Genomic DNA, 27,971 nt, shown 5'->3' on the forward strand with positions numbered 1-27,971 from the left:
ATATAGTTATACTGTTTTAGTACACTAATAATATTTGGATTATTTAAGGAGAAGACAATTGTGTTTTCCCTTTCCATCATCATCAGCACCAATGGTTATCTAAGTCATGAGTGGCAACCCCAAGTACCTCTTTGCATTAAGTTCTCAAAGCTTTCAAAAGTCCAAATATTCAACCAAAATGTAGCTGATTCAGTTTAAGTTAATAATCATTAAGAAAACTAATTGAATGTACTTTTGAAGAACCATAAACATGCCTCTACTGAGTGTATTTTGTCATCATTTCAAAACAGGTATGAAAATTCCATTAAACCATGCTTTGTTTTTCAATAGTTTCCCAGTTTTATGTGGGATCACATATACTTAGTAGACAGCTGGTTTCAAAATCATAGGAAACTTATTCCGTCTTTTAAATAATGTCCGTGGGGGATTTTTTCCCCTCAAAGACAACTCTGATTCCTGGTTTATGCACTGATCAAATATTCAAACAGCAAAGCTCTTATTAGTTAGGATAGACTGAGGGTAGGAATCACACTAATACTTAGCCATAGAAATATAGAGAGTGTGATACAAATTTATCAAATTTATTAATAATTTTTCTTTCCTATGAAGTTTATGCTATAAAATTTCTTCATTGTTTTAGAAGCTCCCAATACTGGAAGCTAATTTAAAATTGAACAAAAATCTCCAGAATCTCAAATTTCTTTTGCCTTCACTTCTCTCAACCCTATGTGCATCTATTACAACGTATCAATAATGCAAGGCCCAGTGCAAATCCATAAACTGTAATGCCTTTTGTGACTCCCTGCCCCTTCTCTTCTCCATACTAGGTATGTTCTTTCCCTCCTCCAAATTCCAATATACTTGTCTTTTTAGTGCAGTTTACATGAGTATTTGTTGTTGTCTCACATTTAGTTTGTGATTCCTGGAAGTTGGGTACTATGTCTTATTTTATCTATTTCCCATATTGCCCAATATGACATTTACAAATTTACAAGTTGAATAAATAATGTAATAAAGAATCAATGGGTTTCTCTGATTAACTATAACTTTGCTCTTATATATCCTTATGTTATCTCCTCACATAAAGAAAAAATGTATTTAAAAGGCTAGTTTACATGATACTTGGAGAGAGGGCATGTGCCAAATTAATAGGAGACAGAAAGAGAGGTTATGAGATGTGATTTGTTTCATTACCTGGTGGTTATGAAATTTTGAAAAACAGTATTATCATTGTGATGATGTGCTCTAAATTATCACAAATATTTGCTTAATGTTTCAGTTTTTAACATATGTATATATATATTTTTATTGATTTCAGAGATTAGGGAGAGAGACAGAAACATCAATGATGAGAGAGAAACATTGATTGGCACCTCTTGCATGCCCCACACTGGGGATTGAGCCCACAACCCAGGCATGTGCCCTAACTGGGAACCGAACCATGACCTCCTGGTTCATAGGTCTCCCCACAACCACTGAGCCAGGCTGGGTGGGCTTTAGCTTTTATTTTACTCATATTATCTCCAGACAGCCAATCACATAAGAAAAATAAATTAATACTATGACCTTTTCTTTTTTGCAGTTGAGGAAAATTTTCAGGCAGATTAAATGTCTATACAAGGTCATTCAGCTCTTAAGTGACAGAATCAGAATTGAAACTCCAGTTTGTCTGACTACAAGGCCTGCATGGTATGTACTACCACACAACTGCCTTTAAAATATCAAAAAAAAATATAGTGTGTACTTTATTTCACCCCATCAATGTGAATTGTTTTTGCATACTTTTCTCTCTGGTATTAGTCTGGCCAGGCCTCCCAAACACTGTGCTCATTATTGAAAGAAATGAATCCTGAATTAAAGGTGAGATTTGTGATCATGGAATGAAAACAAACAGCAACAATAAAACAACAAACAAACAAAAAACCAAACATCTCAGCAATCTTAATCATAAATCAAACCCATCAATACTATATGCTAAGCAATGAGTCAATGAGTTTATGTTTTTACTGAAGAATCAGTAGTATTGCTAGTATTTTATCAAAATGTATATGTAATTAATGCCTTTGTCCTCTTCTAAATCATCATTCTTACCTTTATAACAGAGGCCCCAGCTCTAGAGAGTGGGCTGTGAATCTGAGCTGCAGCAGCCATGTTGGCAATAGTATTTAGATGGTTCATCTGATTCATTGCCATGGCAACTGATGCAGGAGGTAAGCTGACTGGAAGTAGAGGATGAGGCATCATCATAAATGGCAGATCTAGCCCTAAAAGAGACAGTGCATGCTAAATTATTACATTTGTAAAATTATTTTGACAAGGTGAAATCACATCAAAATCACATGCAAAATTGATGCAAAGAAAAAAAATAAATTTATCTCATTGGATTTCTTAAAAATCAACTTTTATTATATTCTAGTATCTCTTTGAGTAAATAATATTACTTATGAGCTTTAATATTGTTTATAATTTTAAAATTGACCTATTTCACATACTACTATTTATTTTTTAAAATATATTTTTATTGATTTCAGAGAGGAAGGCAAAGTGAGAGAGATATAGAAACATCAATAATGAAAGAGAATAATTGATTGGCTGCCACCTGCAGCCCCCTACTGAGGATTGAGCCCACAACTTGGGCATGTGCCCTTGACTGGAATCGAACCTGGGACCCTTCAGTCTGCAGGCCAAAGTTCTATCCACTGAGCCAAACAGGCTAGGGCCATACATTTCTTGTCCTTACTCTCACTCCCAAAGTATTTATAAGATGCAATCTGTTTACACATAGACACAAACAAAAATCTTTAAGCCAAGCCTCATTCCTTATCTAGCTAAAAGAAACAACTACCTTTTTAAATCATTATAATATATTGATGTGTTCATAGTTTCTAGCTTAATACTTTCTTCACAAAACATAATAGTGGCACTGGTAAGACAGGATGTAGATTCTCTAGACTCAGAATTATTGAAGGAATTAAGACTTGGAATACGTTCTACCCTGTAGTTATAAATCTTTAACATGAATGCCTATAGCTCAAATTTGAAGCCTTTGTCAATAAGAAATTACTTCCCTATCAAATGTCAACCTGTTTTCCAGTTTAATATAAATTTCAAATATTTTGAGCAGTATCTAGAATTCTGTTTTTTCCTTATGCAAAGTGAAATAATTTCATACATTTTAAATTTTTAAAAGAATATTTTTCAAGTATGAGTCACATTTACACTAGTGGTAGCCACGATGTGTCATAATGAAAAACGTAACACATTTAAAGAGTTGTCTAGTTACAACTTATGTCTTTGAGATTTGTGAGGAATCACCTTTGACCAGAGGCTAGGGAAAGTTAGCTTAACATAATGCATGTTAACATGACTACAGTAAGGAAACCATAGGACTTTACAATGTATTTTAAACTATTGTCTTGACAGTAATCTTGCATTCTTTTGGACAGAAGCCCAGAAACCAGTAATCTTTAACAGATGTTCTAAAACATCCTTGCCTATAATTTTTCTAAACTATTACATATTATATAAATTCTATTATAGGTGATATTTATGTTGGTTTTACACACAATAATCAACTATTCATAACATCCCTTTTACCTCTTTGCTATCCCTTAAATTTTTTGCCTCCCATATCACAACAGCAAGTGAAGAACAATGAATCCATAGGAAATATATTCAGAGGCCCCCTAAATTTGATATCTCAATCAACAATAACAGTAATACAGACAAACATTGAAAACTCATATATTTGGGACAAAAAGGAGGCTAGAAGGGAGAAATAATGTTAATTGATTTGAGATACATCTCCTAGGTTAATCAATCATGGCTGAATTAAATCATGGCTGAACTAACAAAAATAACTCAAGGGCAGCACAATGAAAAAAAAAAGACACTTTCAGATATGACAGGTTTCATACAACACTAATGTGAGCATCTCAATAAATAAGAAAAGTCATCAATATTTCTGCTAGAGATAGCCACAAAATGCAGTTATCAGAATTACACAAAGATTAAAAAATAGCTAGAAACTTAATTTCTGCATGGAGTATAAGAGGGGAGCATACTCTGTACTCCCTATTGGTCCAAGTTCCCAAAGAATATTAAAAAAAGTATTTTAAATGTTTACCCTATCACTTAACTTATGACTATCTATAAAACTATAAATCTTTTTTTTTTTTCAGAGGCAATCTACCAAACCAAACTTTTCAATTAGGAAACATTTCTCCTGTGATTATTAATTTATTAGAGAAGCTTCAAAACTGTAAACACTGAATTCAAATTGTCCTTCTGCACCCCCTTTTAAAGTAGTTTATTTTAAGTTAGTCTTCCAAAATTACTTTGTATGCATTTTTTACCTTACCCATCATACAGCTTTGCTATAATAATTGCATATCCCATAACATACAATAAATTAATCACTGCCTATATTTCCCCTAAAACCTTCACTTCATGTTCATTAGCAACTATCAATGACCTAAATAGGTTTCTATATAAGGCTCCCATTCACCACAAACCTAAGATAATTATAAACTTAAATTCTTCATGTACTCAGTGTTTTAGTAGCAAATTGATCAAACTGTAGATGATAAGTAGCCAACTGTGCCTCCTTTTACCACTCAAATCTACCTATCTATAATCTATCTATCGATCTATCTATCTATCTACCTACCTATCATCTGTTTATCTATCTATCTATCTATCTATCTATCTATCTATCTATCTATCTATCTGTCTATAAAAGCCTAAGCAACCTTTATGGTAGAACAACCAGAACGACTGGTCACTGTGATGCGCACTGACCAACAGGGGGCAGACACTCAACACAGGAGCTGCCCCCTGGTGGTCAATGCGCACCCACAGAGGGAGCGCCACTCAGCCAGAAGCCGGGCCCACGGTTGGCTAGTGCAGCTGCCACAGCGGGAGCCTCTCCTGACTCTGTGGCAGCACTACCAAGACATGGCAACAGGCTCAGCAGATGGGATGAGTGCAAGTGGTGGGGTGCCTGGCCCCTATTTGGGTTCCTCCCTGGCTGCCTTCTGCTTGGCACACTGCTACATCCCCTGAGAGGTCCTGGACAGCAAGAGGGATGTCCGACTGCTGGCTTAGGCTCGATCCCAGTGCCATTCTCTGTAGAAGGCAGTCAGTCTGAACAACTCTGTGACTCAGGGAAGGGCAAGGAACTCAGGGTGAGCCTGCCTGCTTGCTTGACTCTCCCACTCGATGGTTTTCCCAGGACAGACTGTGGTGACCCAGCCTGTGCATGTGTAGCAGCTGCTGAAGCTCAAGCAGCAGGCTGTGCAGCAGCAGAAGGCCATCCAGCCACAAGCCAGCAGGTGAACATCCCCCAAGGGGTCCCAGACTGCGAGAGGGTGCAGGCAAGGCTGAGGGACCCCCCTCCAGTGCATGAATTTCATGCACCAGGCCTCTAGTGTTTAAATAAACCTTTGTTCAATTTATACTTTCCTTAACAGTGTAAAAATTTTTCCTTATTCTCTAAAGATTTTCAGCATCATCCAGACACCATCTGTCTGCATTAAAGCATAAGTATACTTAAAGTCCAATTGACAGGCAAACTAAATGCAAAGAACAAGCACAATATAACAGCCCATTGCCAGTTTTAAAATCTAATTCATCCAACAATTCAAATGATCATGAAAGACTTAAAGGTCACACTTTCAGATCATGACCTGCAATAACTAACCATCATTTGACTTTACTCCCCTATACTCTAAGCTAATATTTACATTATGGTACACTTGAGCAGTCACCCCACTTGAGTTACACATGCAAAACATATGCAAATATTGAGTTATGTAAGTCAACCTTTTTCCCAAAGATGAAAACATTAAATTGAGAGCCATCAATAGTATACAACATTCCAGAAATCTGGCTCATTCAGTCAAATGGGAGAAATATACATACTTTTTTTTTAATATGGTAATGAAAACAAATTCTTTTTAAAAATTACCAAAATATCTCATCTTTTTCCTGTCAACAACTCCTATAACTTTTATGTAAGTTCATCACATCACTTCCTCCTAACATAAAGACTAAAAACTTCAGTAATGTTCTAACCCTTCCTCTAACATACCACATTCATTCAATTTCCAAGTCATGTCGACCTCTGTAATATCTTGTCATTCCTACAGTCAGGCACCAATTCCATCATACCTGGTTGGTACTCTGTCTTCCTGGTTGGTTTCCCTATGCTGTTTCATTTGCTTTTCCAAGTCAATTTTTATACTTTCAGTGGCTACTTGGTGTCTCCAGAATAAAATGTAAGTTCTTTAGTTTCATGTTAAATTACTTTTCTAGCTTTGATATCTCAATTTATTTCTCTATGTATACTGCACTCTGGTTTCATTGTGTCCCATAGATTTTGTATTGTGTTTTCATTTTTTTCCAGAACATTTTTTTTATTACTTCTTTGGTAACCCATTCATTGTTTACTAGCATGCTATTTAACCTCAATGTGTTTGATTGTTTTGTTTTGTTTTGTTTTTTAATACAATTGTGATCTGAGAAGATGCTTGGTATGATTTCAACCATCTTGAATTTGGAGAGACTTTGCCTATGACCAAATATGTGGCCTATCTTTGAAAAAGTCCCATGTGCACTTGAGAAGAATGTATATTCTGTAGCTTTGGGGTGAAATGTTCTGAAGATGTCAGTTAATTCTATCTGATCTAGTGAATTATTTAGGATTGATGTTTCTTTGCTGATTTTTGGTCTAGAAGATTTATCTAGTGATGTCAATAGGGTATTAAAGTCCTCTACTATGATTGTATTGCTGTCAGTCTCTCCCTTGATATGTTCCAGAAGTTTGTGGGGTTTTTTTATGTATTTGTGTGCTCCTGTATAGGAGGCATATATGTTTACCAGGGTTATATCCTCTTGTTGAATCAATCCCTTTAGTATTATGAAGTGATCTTTATCTCTTGTTATGGCCTTCACTTTAAGGTCAATTTTGTCAGATATAAGTATCACTACCCCAACTTTTTTTTTTCATTTCCATTTTTCTGAAAACATTTTTTCCATCCCTTCACTTTCAGTCTGTGTGAGTCCTTTGTTCTGTGGTAGATCTCTTGGAGATAGCATATATATGGGTCTTGATTTCTACTCCATTCAGCTACTCTATGCCTTCTGATTGAAGCATTTAATCCATTTATGTTTAAGGTTATTATGGATTGGTACTTGTTTGTGTCCATTTTTATTCATCATGACTATGTTCCTACTTCCCTTCCTATTTCTTCTTTTTACAGCAATCCCTTTAGTCCTTACATTGCTGGCTTGGTGGTAATAAACTACCTTAGACTTTTTTTATATTTTTTTTGTCTGCAAAGCTCCTGAGTTCACCTTCAATTTTGAATAATAGCCTTGCTGGATAGAATATTCTTGTATTCAGTCCCTTGCTTTGCATCACTTTGTATACTTCATTCCATTCCCTTCTGGCCTGATGCGTTTCTTTTGAGAAATCAGTTGATAGTCTAATGGGAGACCCTTGTTAACTTTCTGTCTCTCTCTGGCAACCTTTAAGATTCTTACTTTGTCATTAACGTCTACCAATTTAATTACAATGTGTCTTGCTGTTGGTCTTTTGGGTTCATCTTGTTTGGGACTCTGTGTGCTTCTTGGACTTGTGTGACTTTTCTTCCCAAAGTTAGGGAAAAGTTCCTTTAGACTCCCCTCCTCCTTTTTTTTTAGTTTTTTTTTTTTGTGTATGTTTTTTGTCCAGTTGTTGCTTTGCTTGGGTGTTTTTTCTACCTTGTCTTCTAACTCATTGATTTGGTCCTCTGTTTCTTCTAGTCCACTGTTGAAACCTTCCATTGTGATTTTTTTATGACAGTTATATCATCCTTCATTTCCTCTTGATTCTTACACATGCAGGTGAACTGCTTATCCAGACATTTGAGCATCCTTATAACCATTACTCTGAATTCGTTCTCTAACAAATTGCTTGCCTCCATTTCATTTATTTCCTTTTCTGATGATTCCTCCTTTTGTTCAATATGGGGATTTTTTTTTCTCTCCTCATTTTCTGTTCCTTTGTGATTATTTCCATGTATTATATCAAATTGCTATGTCATCCACATTTTTGAATTTGTCTTATGCAGTAGATGTTTTGTGAGATCCAGTGGTTCAGTCTCTCAGGTCTTCTGGGTTGGGTATTCTAGGGATTCCCCCTTCTTGAGACATTTGAGTTCTCTTGATGTAGTTGGGTCTTGAATGTTATTGTCCCATTTGTGGATGGAGTCTCCTCTCAGGGTATCTGGTTCTATAGCTTGAAATCTACCACAGCGTGACAACTGTTGTGGAGGCACTTACTGAACAGCATAAAATACAACAAGACAAGACATGATACAGAAGGAACAGAACACAAATGTACACATGACACCTATAACCCCAGTAAAATTGACCATCAGAGAAAAGAGAATTAGGAGAGACAAAAGAAAGCAAAAATGATAGCAAAAAAAGAAAGAAAAAAGAATGAATGTGGGGAGAAAACAAATAAATAAACCAAAAATTGCAAATAAAAACACCCAGAAAAAGTGGGGTACAGAATCTGTAGAGGCAGAGGTTAAACACAGAAAATAAGTTTAAGGAATTGGATAAATAGGGGAAGGGACACAGTTTAGTGTAGAGGAGGGAGACCAAGAAGGAGTGGATAAGAAGAAAAAATTTAAATGTTTGAAAATTATTTATTTATTTATTTATTTATTTATCTATTAGAAAGGAGACTAGAGGAGAGAGCAGATAGGCTTGAATTTAGTAAGTGAAACTAATTAAAAATTAGGAGAAGAAAAGACCAAGAAAGGACAGGAAAAAGAGGAAAAAAATGAGTAGCAAAGAAAGAGAGAAAAGAAGGTAAATGGAGTAGGAACAGGGAAGAGGAAATTAGATATTTAAATAAGCCAACAGAGACTATCTGATATAATAAAAGCCTAATATGCTAAGTGTCTGGTCGTCTGTTCAACCAATCAAAGTGTAATATGCTAATGCTATGCTAAGGCTGCTCAACCGCTCCCTATGATGTGCACTGACCACTAGGGGCAGATGTTCCAACTGGTAGGTTAGCTTGCTGCTGGTGTCCAGCCAATTGGGACTGAGTGAGGAGCAGGGCTAAGCCATTAGTCAGACATCCCCTGAGGGCTCCTGGACTGTGAGAGGGCACAGGCCAGCCTGAGGGACCCCCTGCCCCTGAGTGCACAAATTTTGTGCAATGTGCCTCTAGTAATAATAATAACATCAATAAAGCATATAAGAATGATCAATTTTTTAAAAGGGGGTAAAAGGAAAGAAAAGAGGAAAAATAAAGTGGGGAAAGAAGAAAAACAGGATGAAAAAGGGAGAAGTGAGGAAGAACAACATGAAAAAAATGGAAAATTAAATATCAATAAAAATATAAAATAAAATAAAATAAAATAAAATAAAATAAAATAAAATAAAATAAAATAATACTAAACATTTTTCTTTTGTAAAAAATATTTTAAAAATGAAAAAGTGAAGTGTCGGTCACTACAGCTGTGTTTTCATGCCCATGTGGGCTGGTTTAGGAACCCACACTTCTGTTCTGTATGCCACTTCTGGACTTCCTGTTAGGTAGTTAGGTGCTGACCACTGCCAGGCACTGTCTTTTGCTTTTAGCACCCTGTTGAAACTCCAAACGATCCACTGCTCCTCTGTTTGTATCTTTCTCCATGGGCTGTGGCTGCAAGAAGTTGGGACCATTCTGCTAGCTTTTCCTATCTGCCAACTGCCAATCTTAATCACTCAAGCTTTAGGGCTTTAGGTGGGGGGTCATGCTGTTTCGCTTTCCAGGAATCAGATGAATGTTTTTTTTCCCCCTTTACCTGAATTATTTCTCCATGAGTGGCCCAAAATATTACTCTCACCTTGGTTGGTCAGAGATCCTTGTTGGAGACCAATGGTGTTGGCTGGCATCCTGGATGTTTTATCAGTCTGGTTGCCAAAATAGTGAGGTGGATTGGCCTCTCTTCCAACCCAGTCACTGAGGGCTTTTTGGGGGCTATTCTAACCCTTTGTTTCCCCTGGCTCCAAATGCTGGCAGGGTGTGGCAAGCTGTATTACCTTCCTTGAAGCTATTGGGAGGGGCTAGCTTTTCAGAGGAGAAATGGCCACTTAGGTTTGGAAGGTTATGAATGTCCCAATGCCTGAGTCCTGGTCACGTCTTCCTGCCCTGCTTCCCTCACCAGCCTCTACTCAGGCACCTCAAGTCTGTGCCTCTCTCTGCACACTGCAGCTTCCAGTGAGTGTTTGCAATTGAAAAGTCCCATGTTCTGGGTTTAGCGCATAAAAGCAAATGCAAAACAAAAGCAAAACAACCACAAAAATGCAGGTCCCCACCCCTGCTCCCAGCTACTTGGGCCATTTTTTCAGACTGCCTTTCAGGGCTCAGTTTTTTGTGGCTGTGGTCTTAGGTTGAGATTCCCAGCTGCCTGCAGCCCTGTGTCTTTTCCTTTTCTCTATTATGTTAAATGATTTTTTTGTATATTTTTTGCCAACACCACACTATCTTGACTACTGTAGGTTTATAGGAAATCTTGAAGTAGGGTAGGATCAGTTGACAGACTTCGTTTTCTTCAATGTTGTGTTGGATATTTTGGGTCTGTTGATTTCCATATGAACTTTAGAATCAGTTTGCTAATAACTATAAAATAACTTACCTGGATTTTGGTTAGGATTGCATTAAGTGCATAGGTCAAGCTAGGAAGAACTAACACCTTAATGATAATGCATTTTCTTATATATAAACATAGAGTATTCCTCATTTACATAGACACTATTTTACTATATTCATCAGAGTTTAATAATATTTTTAAAGATCATATACATATTATTTTGTCATGTTTACACCTAAGTATTTAGTTTTTTCTTGTTGCTAACTACAATGGCTTTGCATTTTTTATCTCAAAAAATATTTTTTCATTCCCAGTTTATAAGAAAGCAATTGACTTTCTATAAACAACCATGCCATAATCCTTTATTAGTTCCAGTAGATTTTTGTCAAAACTTTTGGATATTTTTACATAGACAATCATGTTATCTTTGAATAAAGACAATTCCTTTGGGATTTGTCATATTATATTAGCTATGACTTCCAGTACAATGATGAATAGGTGTGTTGAGAGGAGGCATTCTTGATGTTCCTGATCTTAGGGGAAAAGCACATAGTTTCTCACAATTAGGTGTGATATTAGCAGGAGAATTTTTTGGTTGACTTTGTTTATCATGTTGAGGAAGTTCCCCTTAATTTCTATATTTCTGAGAATTTTTATTAAGATAGGTTATTTTATTTTGCCACACCCTTTTCTGCATCTATTGTTAGAATCATATGATGTTTCTTATTTAGCCTGCTGATGTGACAGATTACATGAAGTGATTTCCATAGTTGAATCACCCTTGCATACCTAGAATAAATCCCACTTATTTATGGTTCATAATTCTTTTCCTACATTGTTAGATTTGATTTGTGAATATTTTGTTGAGGATTTTTACATGTATGCTCATGAGAAATATTGGTCTATGGTTTCTCTTACTTGTACTGTATTTTTTTAGTTTTGGTAATTGGGTAATGGTGCCATTATAGCATTCCTGGTATTTCTATTTTTTGGTAAAGATGTAGAAAATTGGTATATTTTCTTCCTTAAATGTTTGGTAGAGTTTACTAGTGAAGCCATCTCAATGTGATGCTTCCTATTTTATTGAGATAATTTCTTTAATAGATATAAGCCTATGCATGGTATCAAATTCTTATTGTATGAGTATGTATATATTAAATATTTCAAGTAATTGGTTCATTACATTGGGCTATCAAATTTGTGGATACAGAGTTGATTATCCTTTATTATCTTTTTAATACAATAGTATCAGCAGTGTTGGCCCCACTTTAATTTCAGATACTAGTATTAATACCTTTTTTCTTCTCTCTTTTTCTCAGTTTGCCTGGATAAAGTTTTATACATTTTTAAATACTTTCAAAGAACCAGTGTTTTCTTTCATTGATTTTCTCCTTTGACTTTCTATTTTAAACTTCATTGATTTCTGTGCTGGTTTGTATTAATTACTAGAGGCCTGGTGCACATCATTTGTGCACTGGAGGGAAGAGGGTCCCTCAGCCTGGCCTGTGCCCTTTCATAATCTGAGAACCCTCGGGGAATGTCTGACTGATGGCAGTCAGTTGGACATCCTTCGCGCTGACGAGGAGGCAGGCCGCTGCACTTGACAGCCGTCAGCCCAGCTTGTGGCTAAGCGGTGCTCCCCCTGTGGGAGCTCACTGACCACCAGGGGGCAACTTCTGCATTGAGCGTCTGCCACCTAGTGGTCAGTGCACATCATTTGGTTGATTTGCATATTACCCTTTTATTATATAGAATTTCCTTCTGCTTTGAATTTAATTTTCTTGTCTTTTTCTAGTTTCCTAAAATAGGAAATTGTGGATTTTATCTCTTTTTGTTTTACTCATCCATTCAATGCTATAAATTTCTAAGTACTGTTTTTGCTACATCCCCAAAATTTTGATATGACATATTTTTCATTTACTTTAAAATATTCTTGAGATTTCTGCTTTGACATATTTCACTTAGAAATTTGTTGTTTAATCCCCAAGTACTTTTTTTTATATTCCAGTTGTCTTCCTGTTATTAATTTTTAGTTTTATTCCATTATGACTGAGACTAGTTTGTATGATTTCTATTCATTTAAAATTGTTGAAGTATCTACACTAATAAAAGAGAAAGATGCAAATTAACCATCACTCCATCACTCTGCCACTCCGTCATACCCACAACCTACACCTACCAGCCAATCAGGAACGAGTATGCAAATTAACCCAACTAAGATAGCGGTGGCCACAGAGCTGGAGCGAGCAGGAGGCTTGTGTTGCCCCCGGCGATAGAGAAAGCCAAGCTTCCTGTCTGCCCTGGCAGGCCCTCAGCTCCGCTCAAGGCTACAAAGTTTCAATTACAGAAGATAAATAAATCCCAGATACCTGCTTCCAGCAGGCCATTGCCTCTGCTTAAGGAGGGACTGGGAGCCTGGGTTTCCAAGGGCAACCTAGGCTTCCAGCCAGACCTAGGCTGCACTCAAAGCTACAAAGTTTCAATTATAGAAGATAAATAAATCCCAGAAAAAAAGGAGAGGCCGGGAGTTTAGGTCACCAGGGGGCATGGCCAGCCTGAAAACGGCCATCAGCCCCTAACCCAAGCTGGCCAAGCACCCCAGTGGGACCCCCACCCTGATCCAGGGCAGCCTTCAGGGTAAACCAGCCGACCCCCACCCATGCACCAGACATCTATCCTATATAATAAAAGGGTAATACGCAAATTGACCCTAACAGCAGAACAACTGGAAATGACTGGTCACTATGACACACAGTGACCACCAGGGGGCAGACACTCAATGCAGGAGCTGCCCCTTGTGGTCAGTGCACTCCCACAGGGGGAGCTCTGCTCAGCCACAAGCCAGGCTGATGGCTGCCAGCACAGCGGTGGTGGTGGGAGTCTCTCCTGCCTCCTCAGCAATGCTAAGGATGTACGACTGCAGCTTAGGCTTGCTCCCCACTGGCAAGTGGACATCCCCCGAGGGCTCTCGGGCTGCCAGAGGGATGTCTGACTGCCAGCTTAGGCCCAATCCCCTGGGGAGTGGGCCTAAGCCAGCAGGTGGACATCCCCCGAGGGGTCCCAGACTGTGTGAGGGCACAGGCCAGGCTGAGGGACCCCCCAAGTGCACAAATTTTTGTGCACCAGGCCTCTAGTATTTTATAGACCAAAATGTGGTCTATCTTAGTGAATGCTCCATGTAAATTTAAGAAGAAAGTGTTTTTTTCCTATTGGCATGCTAGTCAGTTCAACTATACCCTTCCTAACTTTCTGCCTACTGGATATATCCATTTCCAATAGATGAGTATTGAAGTCTCCAAACTTTATACTGGATTCATCTATTTCTCCTGAAAGTTCTATAAGTTTTTGCACCATATAGTTTGACACTCTGTTAATAAGAGAAAATACAATAAGGCTTATACAATTGTCCTTTTTGTCATTATATAATGCCTCCCTTAACCCTAAGAATCTTCTTTGTTTTTGAAAACTCTTTTGTTTGAAATTAATATAGAGAGTCCTGCTTTATTTTATTAGTGTTAGAATAGTATATATTTCTTTAATTCTTTAATTTTAATCAATATGTGCTTTTATATTTATATTTTTTATTGATTTCAGAGAGGAAGGGAGAGGGAGAGAGAGATAGAAACATCAATGATGAGAGAGAATCATTGATCAGCTGCCTCCTGCACACCCCCTACCAGGGATCAAGCCTACAACCCAGGCATATGCCCTTGACTCAGAAGCCGACACTCCATCCACTAAGCCACAAAAGCCAGGGCTACACTTTTATATTTAAAGTGAGTTTCATATAGACAGCATAAAGTTCAGTGTTCCTTTGTTATCTACTCTAACATTCTCCATTATTATTGTTGTTGCAGGTTTGTATTGCTTTGTTTCTTGCTTAACACATGATTATATAAAACTAGAGGCCTGGTGCACAAATCTGTGCATGGGTGGTGTCTATTGGCCTGGCTGGCAATCAAGGCTTATCTGGTGGCCAGCTGGCAAGGGGGAGGGACCTCAGGTGGTTGGCAGTCTGGCCCCCTGATTGGGGCTGATTAAAGGACCAGCTGGCTGCAGGGAGGGGCCGCAAGAGGTTGGCTGGCTCGGGGAGGAAGGGGCCATAGGAGGTTGGCTGTGGGAGTGCACTAACCACCAGAGGGCAGCTACTGTTTTGAGTGTCTGCCCCCTGGTGGTCAATGAGTGTCATAGCAACCAGTCATTAGGTTGTTCAGTCATAAATGTCACTTAGGCCTTTATGTATGTACTAGGGGCCCAGTGCACAAATTCGTGCATGTTGAAAGGAGCTGTGGGCCACAAGGCTGTGGTGGCCACAGGAGCGGGTCTCGGCCCATCCTTTCCACCCCCGTCCAGCCCTTATCGCCACAGCACTCAATCTCCTATCTGTAGGAAGCCCTGTTCCCACTCCCATGCACTGATGGCTCTGGCCCTGCACGCATCCACTGATGGCGTAGAGTGACTGGGGCTGGTGCCAGCAGCGGGTGCGAGTGGGGCTGGCGCCTCCAGTGGGTGCAAGCAGCAACCACTGCCCGGATCACCCCTCAGGAGCAGGGGGAGATGGAGAAGCCCTCCGGGGTGATTGGGCTGGCAGTTGACATTCACACCTGCTGATGGTGCCGAGCAATCAGGACTGGTGCTGGGCACCAGCAGTGGGTGTGAGCAGCAGCTTCAGCCCAGACTTCGGGTGAGAGTGGGACCAGTGCCGGCAGCAGGGGTGGGTGGGCCTGGCACTAGCAGTAGGTGTGAGCGCAGGGTGGAACCATGGCATGTGGAAGCAAAGATTTTCAGTAACAACCAGAGGCTCACCCCAATGACAGCAAGTAGTGCCCCACTTTGTTCTGGCACCCTCGCTCACCTGCTCCACCATCCCGCCACAGCTGATGCCCACCATATTCTATGCTCTGCCACCTGCTGCCAACGCCTGCCATGTTCTGCATGCACCTCCTGGTGGTTAGCACATGTCATAACGAATGGTTGTTTGGTTGTTCCACAGTTTGGTCTATTTGCATATTAGCCTTTTATTATATAAAAAGATATATGTTGCATTTATTTATTTAATATTTTTTTTACTGATTTCAAAGAGAAAGGGAGAGAGAGAGATAGAAACATCAATGATGAGATAGGACCATTGATTGGCTACCCCCTGTATGCCCCACACTGGGGATTGAGCCAGCAACCAGGGCTCAAACCGTAACCTCCTGATTCACAGGTCAACGCTCAACCACTGAACCATGCTGGTGGGCCTTATGTTGCATTTAAATAATGGCAGAGACATCAACATCCCAGGTCACTTGAGGACATGGGACAATCTATGCTTTCAGTTGGTATATTTTGTACAATAATATTTAAAGTGATTACTTACAATTGTATAAGGATTTAACATAATTGTTATTGTTTCCTATTCATTTTTCTTCTTAAAAATATTGTCTTCCACACTTTTGTTATTTTCTCTGGTGTTATGTGAGCATTTTATATGATTCCTTTTTCTTTTTTCTCTTATATTAATTATACTTCTTTTAAAATATTTAAGTGGACTTTCAATACTATGTTGAATAGGAGTGGTAAGAGTGGACACCTTTGTCTTGTTTCTGATCTTAGAGAAAAATCTTTCCACTTTTCACCATTGAATATATTAGCTGTGGGTTTGTCATATGGTCTTCATTATGTTGAAATTTGTTCCTTCTATGCCTAATTTGTAAAGAGTTATAATCATGAATAGATGTTGAACTTTGTCAAATGACTTTTATGTGTCTATTGAAATGATAAAATGATTATTTTATTTCAATCAATTAATGTAAGGTATCATATTGATTTGCATATGCTTAACCATCCTTGCATTCCTTGGATAAATCCCACTTGAGCCTTTTAATGTGTTGCTGAGTTCAGTTTGCTGGTATTTTATTGAAAAAAATTATATGTATATTTTTCAGGAATATTGGTTTATTTTTTCCAGTAGTATCTTTTTCTGATATTAGTATCAGGATAATGCTTGCCTCATAAAATGAGTTTGGAAATGTTCCCTCCTTTCAACTTTTTGAAGAGTTTGAAAATTATTGGTGTTAATTATTTTTTAGAATATATGGTAAAATTCACCATTGATAGCATCTGTTCCTAGGCTTTTCTCATTTAAGATATTTTTTATTACTGATTCAATGTCTTTACCAGTAATTGGTTTATTTAGATTTTCTTTTTCTTTCTGGTTTAGACTTTTTGAGTTGTAGTTTTACTTTAATATATTCATTCAGTAACACTCTTCTTCTCTTTATGTAGATCCAAGTTTCTGACCTATATCATTTTCCTTCTCTCTGAAGACATTCTTTTAACATTTAGTACAAGGCAGATCAACTGGTACAGTTACACATTTCCTCAACTTTTGTTTGACTGAAAATGTCTTTATTTCTTATTTACTTTAAAAAATAAATTTCACTGGATACAGAATTATAGGTTGGTGGGTATTTTTTTTCTTTCAACACTAAATATTTCATATCACTCTATTCTTGCTTACCTGGTTTCTAAAGATAAGTACTGCTGGGAGCCGGTCCATGCTTGCTGTTTCAAGGGACCTGGCATATATGGCATACTGTTCTTAATATGTTTGCTCACCTTCTTGGCACTATGTGTTTTAACCAAGGTCTCTTAGAAAGATTAATCCCAGGTAGGGATTTTCCCCTGAAGTTAGGGAGGGAATAAAATCTCTTAACTAAGTGTCAGGTGGGTAATTAATCACTTTAACTACAAACGATCATGCTTAAGCTACATAATCTTTACTCCCTGGAATGGAGATAAGAAACGCCCTAACCTTTGTAATAGAGATTGATAGGATTGAATCAACTGGTATAAATACAGATGTAACAAGACAGCAAGACAGAGAGAGACAGAACCTAGGCACAGAACCTACACAGAACGTTCTCTAGAGACAGAAGAACTTTGCTGGAACTTTGCTGGAACTTGCCTCCTGCAAGTCCTCCACCAGGGATCAAGCCCGTAACTGGGGCATGTGCCCTGACAGGGAATCGCACTTGTAACCATTCTGTGCATGGGATGATGCCCATTGAATTGAGCCACATCAGCCAGGGTGAGTCATTGTTACTTTAAATAGTTTTTCTGTTACATACCCTCTTTCTTGTTCTTCTGGTATCCCCATTACATGTTGTATACTACACCTTTTGTAATTGCCACATAGTTCTTGAATATTCTGTTCTTTTTGTTTGTTTGTTTCCTTTTTTGTTTTTTGCTTGGTTTTTCAATTAGGACTTTTGATTGACATATCTATAAAGTTAAAAATTATTTCCTAAAGCATGTCCAGTGTACTGATGGGCACAGAAAAAGCATTGTTCATTTTTTTGGACATTTTTTCCAGAAATATTATATTTATTTTTTAACTATTTATTGTGAGAGTATTATAGATGTCCCTCCTTCCCTCCCCCATTGCCTCCTTCCACCCAGATCTCACCCTGCCATAGGCCTTCACCATTCTATTAATTGTGTGTGTGCATGGATAATGCATGTATGTATGTAAGTTTTTGGTTAATCTGTCCTCGTTCCTCCCCCTTCCCTCTGAGATTCATCAGTCTGTTCCCTGTCTGTGTCTCTACTTTATTCATTTTGTTCATTAGATGCCTTGTTCATTTATTTTTAGTTTTAGTTTCAATTGTTGATAAATATGTATTTATTGCCGTGTTATTATTTTATTATTAATATTTTTAAATCTTTTTTTCTTTTTAATCTTCTTCTTAAAGAAGACCCTTTAACATTGCGTATAATATTGGTTTGGTCATGAGAATTCTTTTAGCTTTTTCTTGTCTTTGAAGTTCTTTATCTGTCCTTCAATTTTAAATGATAGCTTTGATGGGTAATCTTGGTTGTAGGTCCATGCCTTCTATCTTTTGGAATATATATTTCCTGGTATTCCCTTCTGGTCTGCAAAATTTTTGTTGAGAAATCAGCTGATAGTTGTATGGGTGCTCTCTTATAGGTAACTAACTGATTTTTTCTTGCTACTTTTAAGATTCTCTCTTTGTCTTTAAACTTTGGTATTTTAATTATGATGTGTCTTGGTGTGGGCCTCTTTGGGTTCATCTTGTTTGGGATTCTCTGCACTTCCTGGACTTGTAGATCTATTTATTTTACCAGGTAAGAGAAGTTTGCTGTCATTATTTCTTCAAATAGGTTTTCAATTTCATGCTCCCTCTCTTCTCCTCCCAGCACCCCTATGATGCGCATGTTGGAACACGAAGTTTTCCCAGAGGCTCCTTACAGTATGTTATATTTTAGGATTTTTTTTCTCTCTCTCCTGATTGGGTGTTTTTTATTTCCTCATATTTCAAATTCTTGATGTCCTCTATTCTATTATTGAGTCCCTGTAAATTATTATTTTTTTCAATTAGTGTATGCTTCATTTCTGACTGGTCCCTTTTTATGTTATTGATATTCTCACTGAGTTCCTTGACATTCTCACTAAGTTCCTTGAAGCTATTGTTAGGTTCTTTGAGCATTATTATAACTATTGTTTTGAACTTTTTATCTGGTAGTTTTCTTGCTTCTATTCCATTTAATTCTTTTTTCTGGACATTTCTCCTTTCCTCTCATTTGTGACATATTTCTTTTTCTCAGCATTTTGGCTACTTCCCTGTGTTTGTTTCTACGTGTTATGTAGATTTGCTATGTCACCTAAACTTGATACAGTCACCTTGTGTAGTAGGTGTCCTGTAGGACTGGTGGCTCAGCCTCCTCAGTCACCTGAGCTGGGCACTCCAGTGTGTGCTGCATTGTGAGGTGTGTGTGCTGTCTTATTGTAGTTGAGCCTTGATTGAATTGCATTACTGGGAGGGTTGACACACAGGCCAATTGGTTGTAGGGATTGGGTATGACTACAGCAGAAGAGCTACTGTGCAGGAGCTGATCCTGTGGTGCAGAACTTGCTTCAGTGGGGCTTTGGTGCTCACTGAGTCTTCCCCTTGAGTGTACCACTGGTGGACTTGGTTCATTTATAATCTGGCAAATGAACTCAGGTTGAAGCTGACCACTGGGTGTACTGTCTCTGGGGCCTCCTGGGAGGTGCAAAGTCAGCCTCTGCTTGTTCCCTGACTGGGGCCACCCAGCATGAATTACAAAGCAATCTGCAATTGGCTGCTGCTTATATTGATCTTAGAAGTACCCAGGAGAGACCAACCTCTGAACCTCATTGTGCTGCCACCAGTGCCGGGCCTGGCGCAACTTTTTGTGATATAAGAAGCATGCTGACACCAACTGCTACTTTGTGTTTTCTTTTTTGTTTGTTTGTGTTTTTGTTTTTGTTTTTGTTTTTGAGACTTTAGGAAAGTCCCAAGCATGAGACAAGAGAGACCAGTTGTATGGAAAAGCCATTGGAAATGGCTTGGATGAGCCTACAATTAGGGAGGAGTGGGATCTCAGGATATCACCAGGATGGGTTGAAAAGTGTGAGCCAGGTTGATGGCAGCCTATGGGCTCTGTTGGGGGAAGGGCTCAGCAAAGGAACATTGGCCTTTGCTAGCACTTCTGTCTGGGAGATAGCTGCCCCTCCAGCTCTTTCCTTGATTCCAGGCAAGTTAGTTCTTCCCCAAATGTCCCAGGTTCCTTTCAAACTGTTGCCCAAGCATCAGAAACCAGAGAGAGTGGTTTTGTGTAAGATGAACTGCCTGGGACTCCTGCAGTCTCTGTGTCACTCAGCCACAATCCTCACTGTTTTTTAGAGACCAAAGCTGTGGGGAGTTCACATCCTGGCACAGGTAACCTGGGCTGGAGGTGGGGGGCCTGGTGTGGGGAATGGACCCCTTGCTCTTCACAGGAGGTCTCCACAGCTAAGATATCCCTCCTGATTTTAAACTGCCACACATGGGTGTGGGACCAGCCAGTTCGAAATTCTGTCCCACGTCTCCTTTCCTCCTATCAGTCTCCACATGCTTCTTCTTTAGTTCCCTAGTTGTAAGACTTCCGTTCAGCTAGATCTAGATTTTAGGTGGTTTTGAATGATTGTTATTCTATATTTTAGTTATAAGTTTTGATGTGGTTTTGTTAGGCAGTGAGTATCCAATGCTGCTATCTTGAGAAAGTTGTTGGACACTTTTTTATTGCCAAAATGCCTGGGTCCAACCCCAGCAGGTCCAGGGGTCCCCAAAGGTGTGGACGGAGTCGGCGAAGAAGGAATGACAAGGAGGCAGCTTTCAGTTGATCAGCAGCCTAGCCAGGATCTCTAGCCAAGTTCTGGTCAGGATCTCCAGTGAAGTTCTGGTTAGGATCTCTAGCCAGGTTCTGTGTCCATGTTGTCTTGCTAGATTCTCCAGCCAGGTTCTGTAGCCAAGTTCCCTCGCTAGGTTCTCTAGCCAGGTTCTGTCCAGGTTCTCCAGCCAGGTTCAGTCACCAGGTTCTAGTCAGGTTCTCTTGCCAATTTCTGTAGTCAGGTTCAGTCCAGGATCTTTTGCCATGTTCTCTCGCTAGGTTCTGTCTCTAGGCTCTGAGGCCAGTCTCTGTCCAGGATCCCTTGCCATGTTCTCTCCAGCGAAGTTCTTCTGTCCCCAGAGAATGCTCTGTGTAGGTTCTGTGCCTAGGTTCTGTCTCTCTCTCTGTCTCCTTACATCTGTGTCTTGCTGTCTTATTACATCTGTATTTATACCAGTTGATTCAATCCTATCAATCTCTATTACAAAGGTTAGGGCGTTTCTTATCTCCATTCCAGGGAGTAAAGATTATGTAGCTTAAGCATGATTGTTCGTAGTTAAAGTGATTAATTACCCACCTGGCACTTAGTTAAGAGATTTTATTCCCTCCCTAACTTCAGGGGAAAATCCCTACCTGGGGAAACAACCTTTCTCAGAGACCTTGGTTAAAACACATAGTGCCAAGAAGGTGAGCAAACATATTAAGAACAGTATGCCATATATGCCAGGTCCTTTGAAACAGCAAGGATGGACCAGCTCCCGGCACCAAAAGTTTCTTTTAACTCTTTGAATTTCCACCTTTAAATTTCCCATCTGTTTTTGTATATTTTCTAGTTTTTTTTTTCATTCTATTAATATATTAATTATTGTTAACTTAAATTCTAGGTTTAATAATTTGAAATATCTACTGTAATTTTGGTTTTAATGATTGCTTTATCTCTTCAGACTGTGATTTTTTTTTGCCTTTCCCATAACTTTTAATATTTTTTTGTTTACAGCCAATAATGATGTAGTGAGGAAAGGTAACTGCGGTATACAGGCCTTTAGTGTAAGGTTTTATGTTTATCTGGCTGAGAGATAGGCTGTGTTTCCTGTTTGCTATAGCTGTTGTATTAATAGTTGTAATATACTTCCCCACCACTGTTTTTCATTTCCCATAGAGAATCCATATTAAATAGAACCTGTTTTCCGTTTAATTCACTATTATTATACAGTCATATTGTGGAGATGGTAAAATATGTAGGGAGGATAAGCACTCTATAATTTTATTGTTAGTCTTAGTCTCTTAGAGAGCCTGTGTCCTTAACGCTGTAACTTTCACAAGTGCTACTCAACTTTTTTCCCTTTTAGGTGAGACAGGAAGGCTAGAGGGACCTAGAGTTGTGTGATTCTCTTTTCACATGCAGAAGGCTAGAGGTGTTGGGGCTGTGTAATTCCCTTCCTTCACATCAGTTGCTACAGGATTTTGGAGTTTACTATATCCATTTCCCTAGATCAGCAAGGCTCTGATAATACCAATTAGTCAGGATAAAATTATTTCCTTTGAGGGAAGGCATTTCTTAAGAAGAAGATAACACACTGGGAGTATTTTGATATGGTTACTTTTCCTCCCCTCCTCCCCCCACCCTGCTGCCAGAATCACAAGATCATAAGTAGGATTTTCTCATGTCTTCACTTGAAAAACCTGATGGGGCTCCTGGAGGTATAAATCATGAAAGTGTAGGGACTCCCTAAATACCTTTAAAGCTATTTTCACATTCAGTCTTCATCACTCAATTACTCTTTAAATGCTCCTAACATATCCAGCTGTTGCTATTATTCCCTATATGCTATCGTTCTCTGCATCTGCCTATATTTCCTATTTGGGGGATAGCTGGGCCCTAGGAATTCAACCTGAGATGGATTTAAGAGTTGTTGATTCTTGACCTACCAGTTTGGCTCAGTGGATAGAGCATCAGCCTGCGAACTCAAGGGTCCCAGGTTCAATTCTGGTTAAGGGCATGTGCCTTGGTTTGTGGGCACATCCCCAGTAGGGAGTGTGCAGGAAGCAGCTGATTGATGTTTCTCTCTCATGGATGTTTCTAACTCTCTATCCCTCTCCCTTCCTCTCTGTAAAAAAAATCAATAAAATATATTTTTTTTAAAAAGAAGAGTTGTTGATTCCACTTTTTTATTGTTATGAGGACAGGAGTGACAACTTCTAAGCTCTACATGTCAATCCATAAACCAGAAGTGTAGAGAGTGCCTGGGAAAGGCCCCTGAGCTGATTGTTGTCTGAATCCAGTGGCACCTGGCAGAGCCATGCCCTGGAAACATACCTTGCCAGAAGCAGGCGTGTTGTCAGTCTGACCTTTAGCTCAGGTGCCAGGGGGTGGATTTCATTATCTAAATCCGGCAGGCACCAGGAACAAACACAATTATCGGGGCCCACCCAGAAGTGATGATTACAAAGAAGCCACAAGAATGCACATATTTTCTTTATCTTAAACTTTAGTAAAACTTCCTGGTATCTTACTGTATAAAATAAATGCACTGTATTGGCTCTGGGTCACTGTCTCTCTATCAGAGGACAGCTGTCCCACCTGGTCCCAGCTTTCCCTACTGTTTTTGTGTCTGTCTCTTTCATTTTCTCAATCCCCCTTCGCCCTTACTCAGGACTCCTGTACACTCTCTAGCCGTGCTGGTTGTGGAAAAGAGAGAAATATTTATACAGAAGCCCTCTAAACTTCTCTCCTTTATGACATGCCTACCTTAGTCAGTCCTTTTTGACTTCTCATAACATATTTATAACTTTCCTGGCATTAATTTTATTTGCCTTTGCTTAATTAACGTTCAATTTTTATGGGAGATTTCAGTCTTGAGATTCTAACTTCTTTACAGTAAGACACCATAACTTATTTTTTATGCTTAATAATTTATGAATTTCATTAAAATTTGGTGCATATTAAAATATTTCATAATTACTTTGTCTTGATCCTAGGTTTTAGTGAGAGAACAAAAATCTTAGGGAAAAATAATGGACCCCTTCTCTCAAATTTTCTATTTGTAAAAAGAGTAAGATTTTAGTCAAGCAATGTACATAAGACCTGCTTTCCTACAGAAATAATTCTGTCTTTGACATTTCTAAAAACAGCATCTAAAACAGAATTTGTATACATAAGCATTAGTTTGATTACTGAGTAATAATAATAGTTATACAGTACTTTACTGCTGGCAGCACTTCCTTTATTATTGTTGGCCTCACAAGACCTTCTAATGAGTGGGTATATTTTTATTTCTACTTTGTAATTGTGGACAATTAGACTTGGAAAAGTTAGCTGACTTCTCCAAAATCAAAAAGTGATGTGAAATTCAAAATATGTGGACTATAAACCCAAGTTTACATGACTATAGATAACATTCTTAACTACTCTGCTACATGTAGCACATACTTTTACTCTGTTACATAACCTTTCAATCTATCTCAACTCTATAAACCCTGCACTTTCACTGGGTTGAGGATCCAGATTACTCACGTGGTACCACAAAAGCACTGCTAAACCTTACCCTTTTTCAAATAAATTTGTCTTTATCTACCCTTCTGACTTAAAATTTAAAACCCTTATTGAAGAGAAATAGACTAGCATTATTGGCCCAAGGTTTCCATTTTTTTCAATACACCAAGTTTTTGGAGGATAGTATACGTACTATTGGTCAGCAGGTGGTTCTGCTGCAGTGGATTGAGGGTAGGAGCACCCCCAAGGCCTGGCTGGCTAGCCAGGGCTCCATGAGTAATTCCATGTTGAGGTCCAGGAGCAGCAAGAGGAGACTGCATCTTATCCTTATCCCATGAGCATTCACTTCCACCTAAAAAAACATTCATATGAACATATTGTTATTTGACAACATTCCATGAAAAAGATGGTTAAAAATTCCTTTTTAGGATTATAATTATTAATATTACTTCTTAAAAATATTATTAAACATTGTAAATCATCATTGTTTTCAAAGCTTTCAATAGTCTTGGATTTAACCTGCTTCGGAAAAGACTAACAACTCTCACTAATAATATGGGGCCGCTTGTATTACAGGTAGTCTAAACAAATCTGGAATCATAATGAATAGCTTTTGAAAGCATTTATCTGTTGAAGGCCATTAACTGAACACTACTGGCTTCAACCCTATGAAAGACATGTGCTATATTTTAATGAAGAACAGTTGCTCTTCATTCAAAAAGAATACACTCATTTTTAAGAGTATGATAAAATTCAAAAATATTTAAGAGACTAAATGATCAGTTATTTTGTTCTCAGGTCCAGCCCTCAAAAGGCTAATCTCTTCATACACATCAGGCTTTTGAACAGAATAAGCTGGATAAAATATAAAACCATGGCCCCCAATTTAAAATTGTACTTTCCTTTTCTCATCCATGCTAGAGAGTGAAGTAATGTGTGCATAAATACAGACTACTATATTATGGCAGTGATCTAAAGTGGTATAGCTATTTCACTTGGCACTTGGCATACTATGGGGATGGAACCATTGCTTAAAACCATATAGGAAACAACCACAGAATTATTTCCTCTCACATACTTTTAAGGAAAAGTCTTTAAACAGAGGGGTACAGGGTTTAATTCCAGTCACTTCAGTTGCAGATAGTCTGGCTTTAGAAAACAGAATGGTTGTGTGGACAGTTCCATCTATATGCTTTATTTGGCTCATTCATCTAGGGGTCAGTGGTTCAGCTCTCATTCCCATGCTGGTATTGTGACATTAATATCTCTACCTGGTTGATTATTCCATATGCTGCCTGAAACATTGATGTTGTTTTGTGGTGGAGTTTTAGCCTGGGAATCTTGGGCACTCTGTAAAATATGTGCATTGACTGAAAAAAAAAAGGTAAAAAGAAATCATCATGCTCATATTCCTAACATTCAACATTGTACTTATTTTCTTTTTTATAAACTTTTTTTTTAAAATATATTTTATTGATTTTTTACAGAGAGGAAGGGAGAGAGATAGAGAGTCAGAAACATCGATGAGAGAGAAACATCGACCAGCCGCCTCCTGCACATCCCCCACCGGGGATGTGCCCGCAACCCAGGTACATGCCCTTGACCAGAATCGAACCTGGGACCTTTCAGTCCGCAGGCCGACGCTCTATCCACTGAACCAAACCGGTTTCGGCCATTGTACTTATTTTCACTTCCTTGAGTTCCCTTCCAGGCTTTGTTCATGGAGATACTCATTTTAACATTGTAAAAACTCTGTTATGTTGCTTCAGATATCATATTTACTAAGTGTAATGGCTACATAGTAATCTACTGAGTTTAATGTACTAAAATTTATTAAACATCAGACTTTGAGTTTGTTTCAATATTTTTACTATTATAAATTACACCATAACAACATTCATTTGAACTATTTCTTTAAAGTCAATTAATTTATGAGTCAAAAAGGTTGAATATTTTTATACTTTTTCTCTCAAGTGCCACATTTACACAGTTTCTAGAGTTGAACATTTTTAAGGGAGTATTTTCAGAGCCAATTGGTATTCTTCCTGAAGATTTAAAATTTATTTAAGAAAACTACCTACTAGAATCTCTGCCAGGCTTTTTTTTTAAAACAACAACAACAACAACACACACACACACACACACACACACACACACCTTTCTACCCATTCATTGACTCCTATGCCAGCTCTGGGAATCTACATCCTCCTAAGCACTATTTCAATACCCCTTGTGTAAAAGTCAATCACTAATCCAAAATGGGGGTCTTAGCAAGAACCAAGATGGTGGCATAGGTAAATGCTGGTACTCATTGCCTCCCACACTACATCAAAATTACAACCAAAACCCAAAGCAACCATCATCCAGAACTGCCTGATCTGGCTGAATGGAAGTTCTACAACTAGAGAAGTAAAGAAGAAAGTACATTGAGACTGGTAGGAGGGGCAGAGGTGCGGAATATTCTGGTATGGCACCCACTTGTGCTGTGTTTTTAATTGGTAGAGATATTTTGGCTTCAGAAGCCTCCCATGAGGAGCAAGGGGTCCCATCCCCATACCTGACCCCTAGCCCAGGGTTCCAGGGCTGAGAAGAGAAGTATCTGCAACTATGGCTGTAAAAAACCAGCGGGAATTGTGGTTGAGTGACATAAAGGCTGCTGGAGACCCAAGTAATTCCTCTTAAAGGACCCATGCACGGACTTACTTGGTCCTGCTTGCTCTATGCTCCAGCATTGGGTGGAGGCATTGGAGGAACCAAGGACATTCAGGGAGGAACTGGATTGTCTGGCATTGGGGCAGGATCTCAGGGGAAGCTTTCTTCTAGCCAGGGGTGCTCAAGGGGGTAATTGTTCCTATGTTAGGACCTTCCCCATCTCAGAGCTAACTGGCAGCCATATCTGAGTTCCCACCAGTGTGGCCCACACTGTTAGCTCCACTGTGGTGATTCTTGGAGACCATGCCCCATCCAACTTGAAGCTCCAACTAAGCTGTTTGCAGCAGCTTTTCCATATGAATGGCCTGTCCTGGCTCAGGCTTCAGCCTTTCTTAAAATCTCTTAAACAAGCAGCAGCTGGCATCAGCGTGCTCCACACCTATCAATAAGAGGCCCAAATTCTGGCACTAGCACCGGCCTGCCTTGCTTCACAGCTTGGCCTAGTCTGGGGACTTCCAACTCCAATACAAGTAGCAACCATCTGCAAATTGCTGGGTAGCTCCTGCTGGGTGGCCCAGTTAGTACCTGACTTTGCACATCCTGGGAGGCCCCAGAGTCAGTGCACCTGGTGGAGAGCTTCAGACCATACCAGATTATAACTACACATCCACAAGCAACACATTCAGGGGCAGACTCAGTAATCACCAAAGTCCCACTAAAGCAAGTCCTGCTCCATAGGGGTGTCTCCTGCACAGCAGTTCTTCCATTGTAGTCACAGCTGGTCCTCCTAGCCAACTGGCCTGGTGATCAATTCCTCCCAGTAAAGCCATCAGCAATCAAGGTTCAACTACAACAAGACTGTGCACACATCCCACACAGGGGTGCACCTGGAGCATCCAGCTTATGTAACAGGAGAGGTTGAGCCACTGGGATCTACAGGACACCTACTACACAAGGCCACTCTATCAAGTCCAGCATACCTAGCAGCTCTGTATAACATATAGAAA

The 27,971-nt window shown here is 38.9% G+C and overlaps 1 protein-coding gene across 2 annotated transcripts in view; it reads right to left on the reverse strand.

Annotated features, from left to right (window-relative positions):
- Positions 1-27,971, reverse strand: part of DACH2 (dachshund family transcription factor 2) — a gene marked incomplete at its 5' end in the record, with an annotated part of 789,041 nt that overhangs the window by 162,485 nt on the left and 598,585 nt on the right. For both annotated transcript variants that reach the window (XM_081115454.1, XM_081115453.1), the window contains 2 exons: positions 2,092-2,264; positions 24,506-24,664. In XM_081115454.1, the coding sequence (XP_080971580.1) occupies positions 2,092-2,264; positions 24,506-24,664 (332 nt within the window). The remainder of the gene's footprint in view (positions 1-2,091; positions 2,265-24,505; positions 24,665-27,971) is intronic.

The sequence above is a fragment of the Myotis nattereri genome (genome assembly GCF_964212035.1).
Source record: "Myotis nattereri genome assembly, chromosome: X".
NCBI lineage: Eukaryota > Metazoa > Chordata > Mammalia > Chiroptera > Vespertilionidae > Myotis > Myotis nattereri.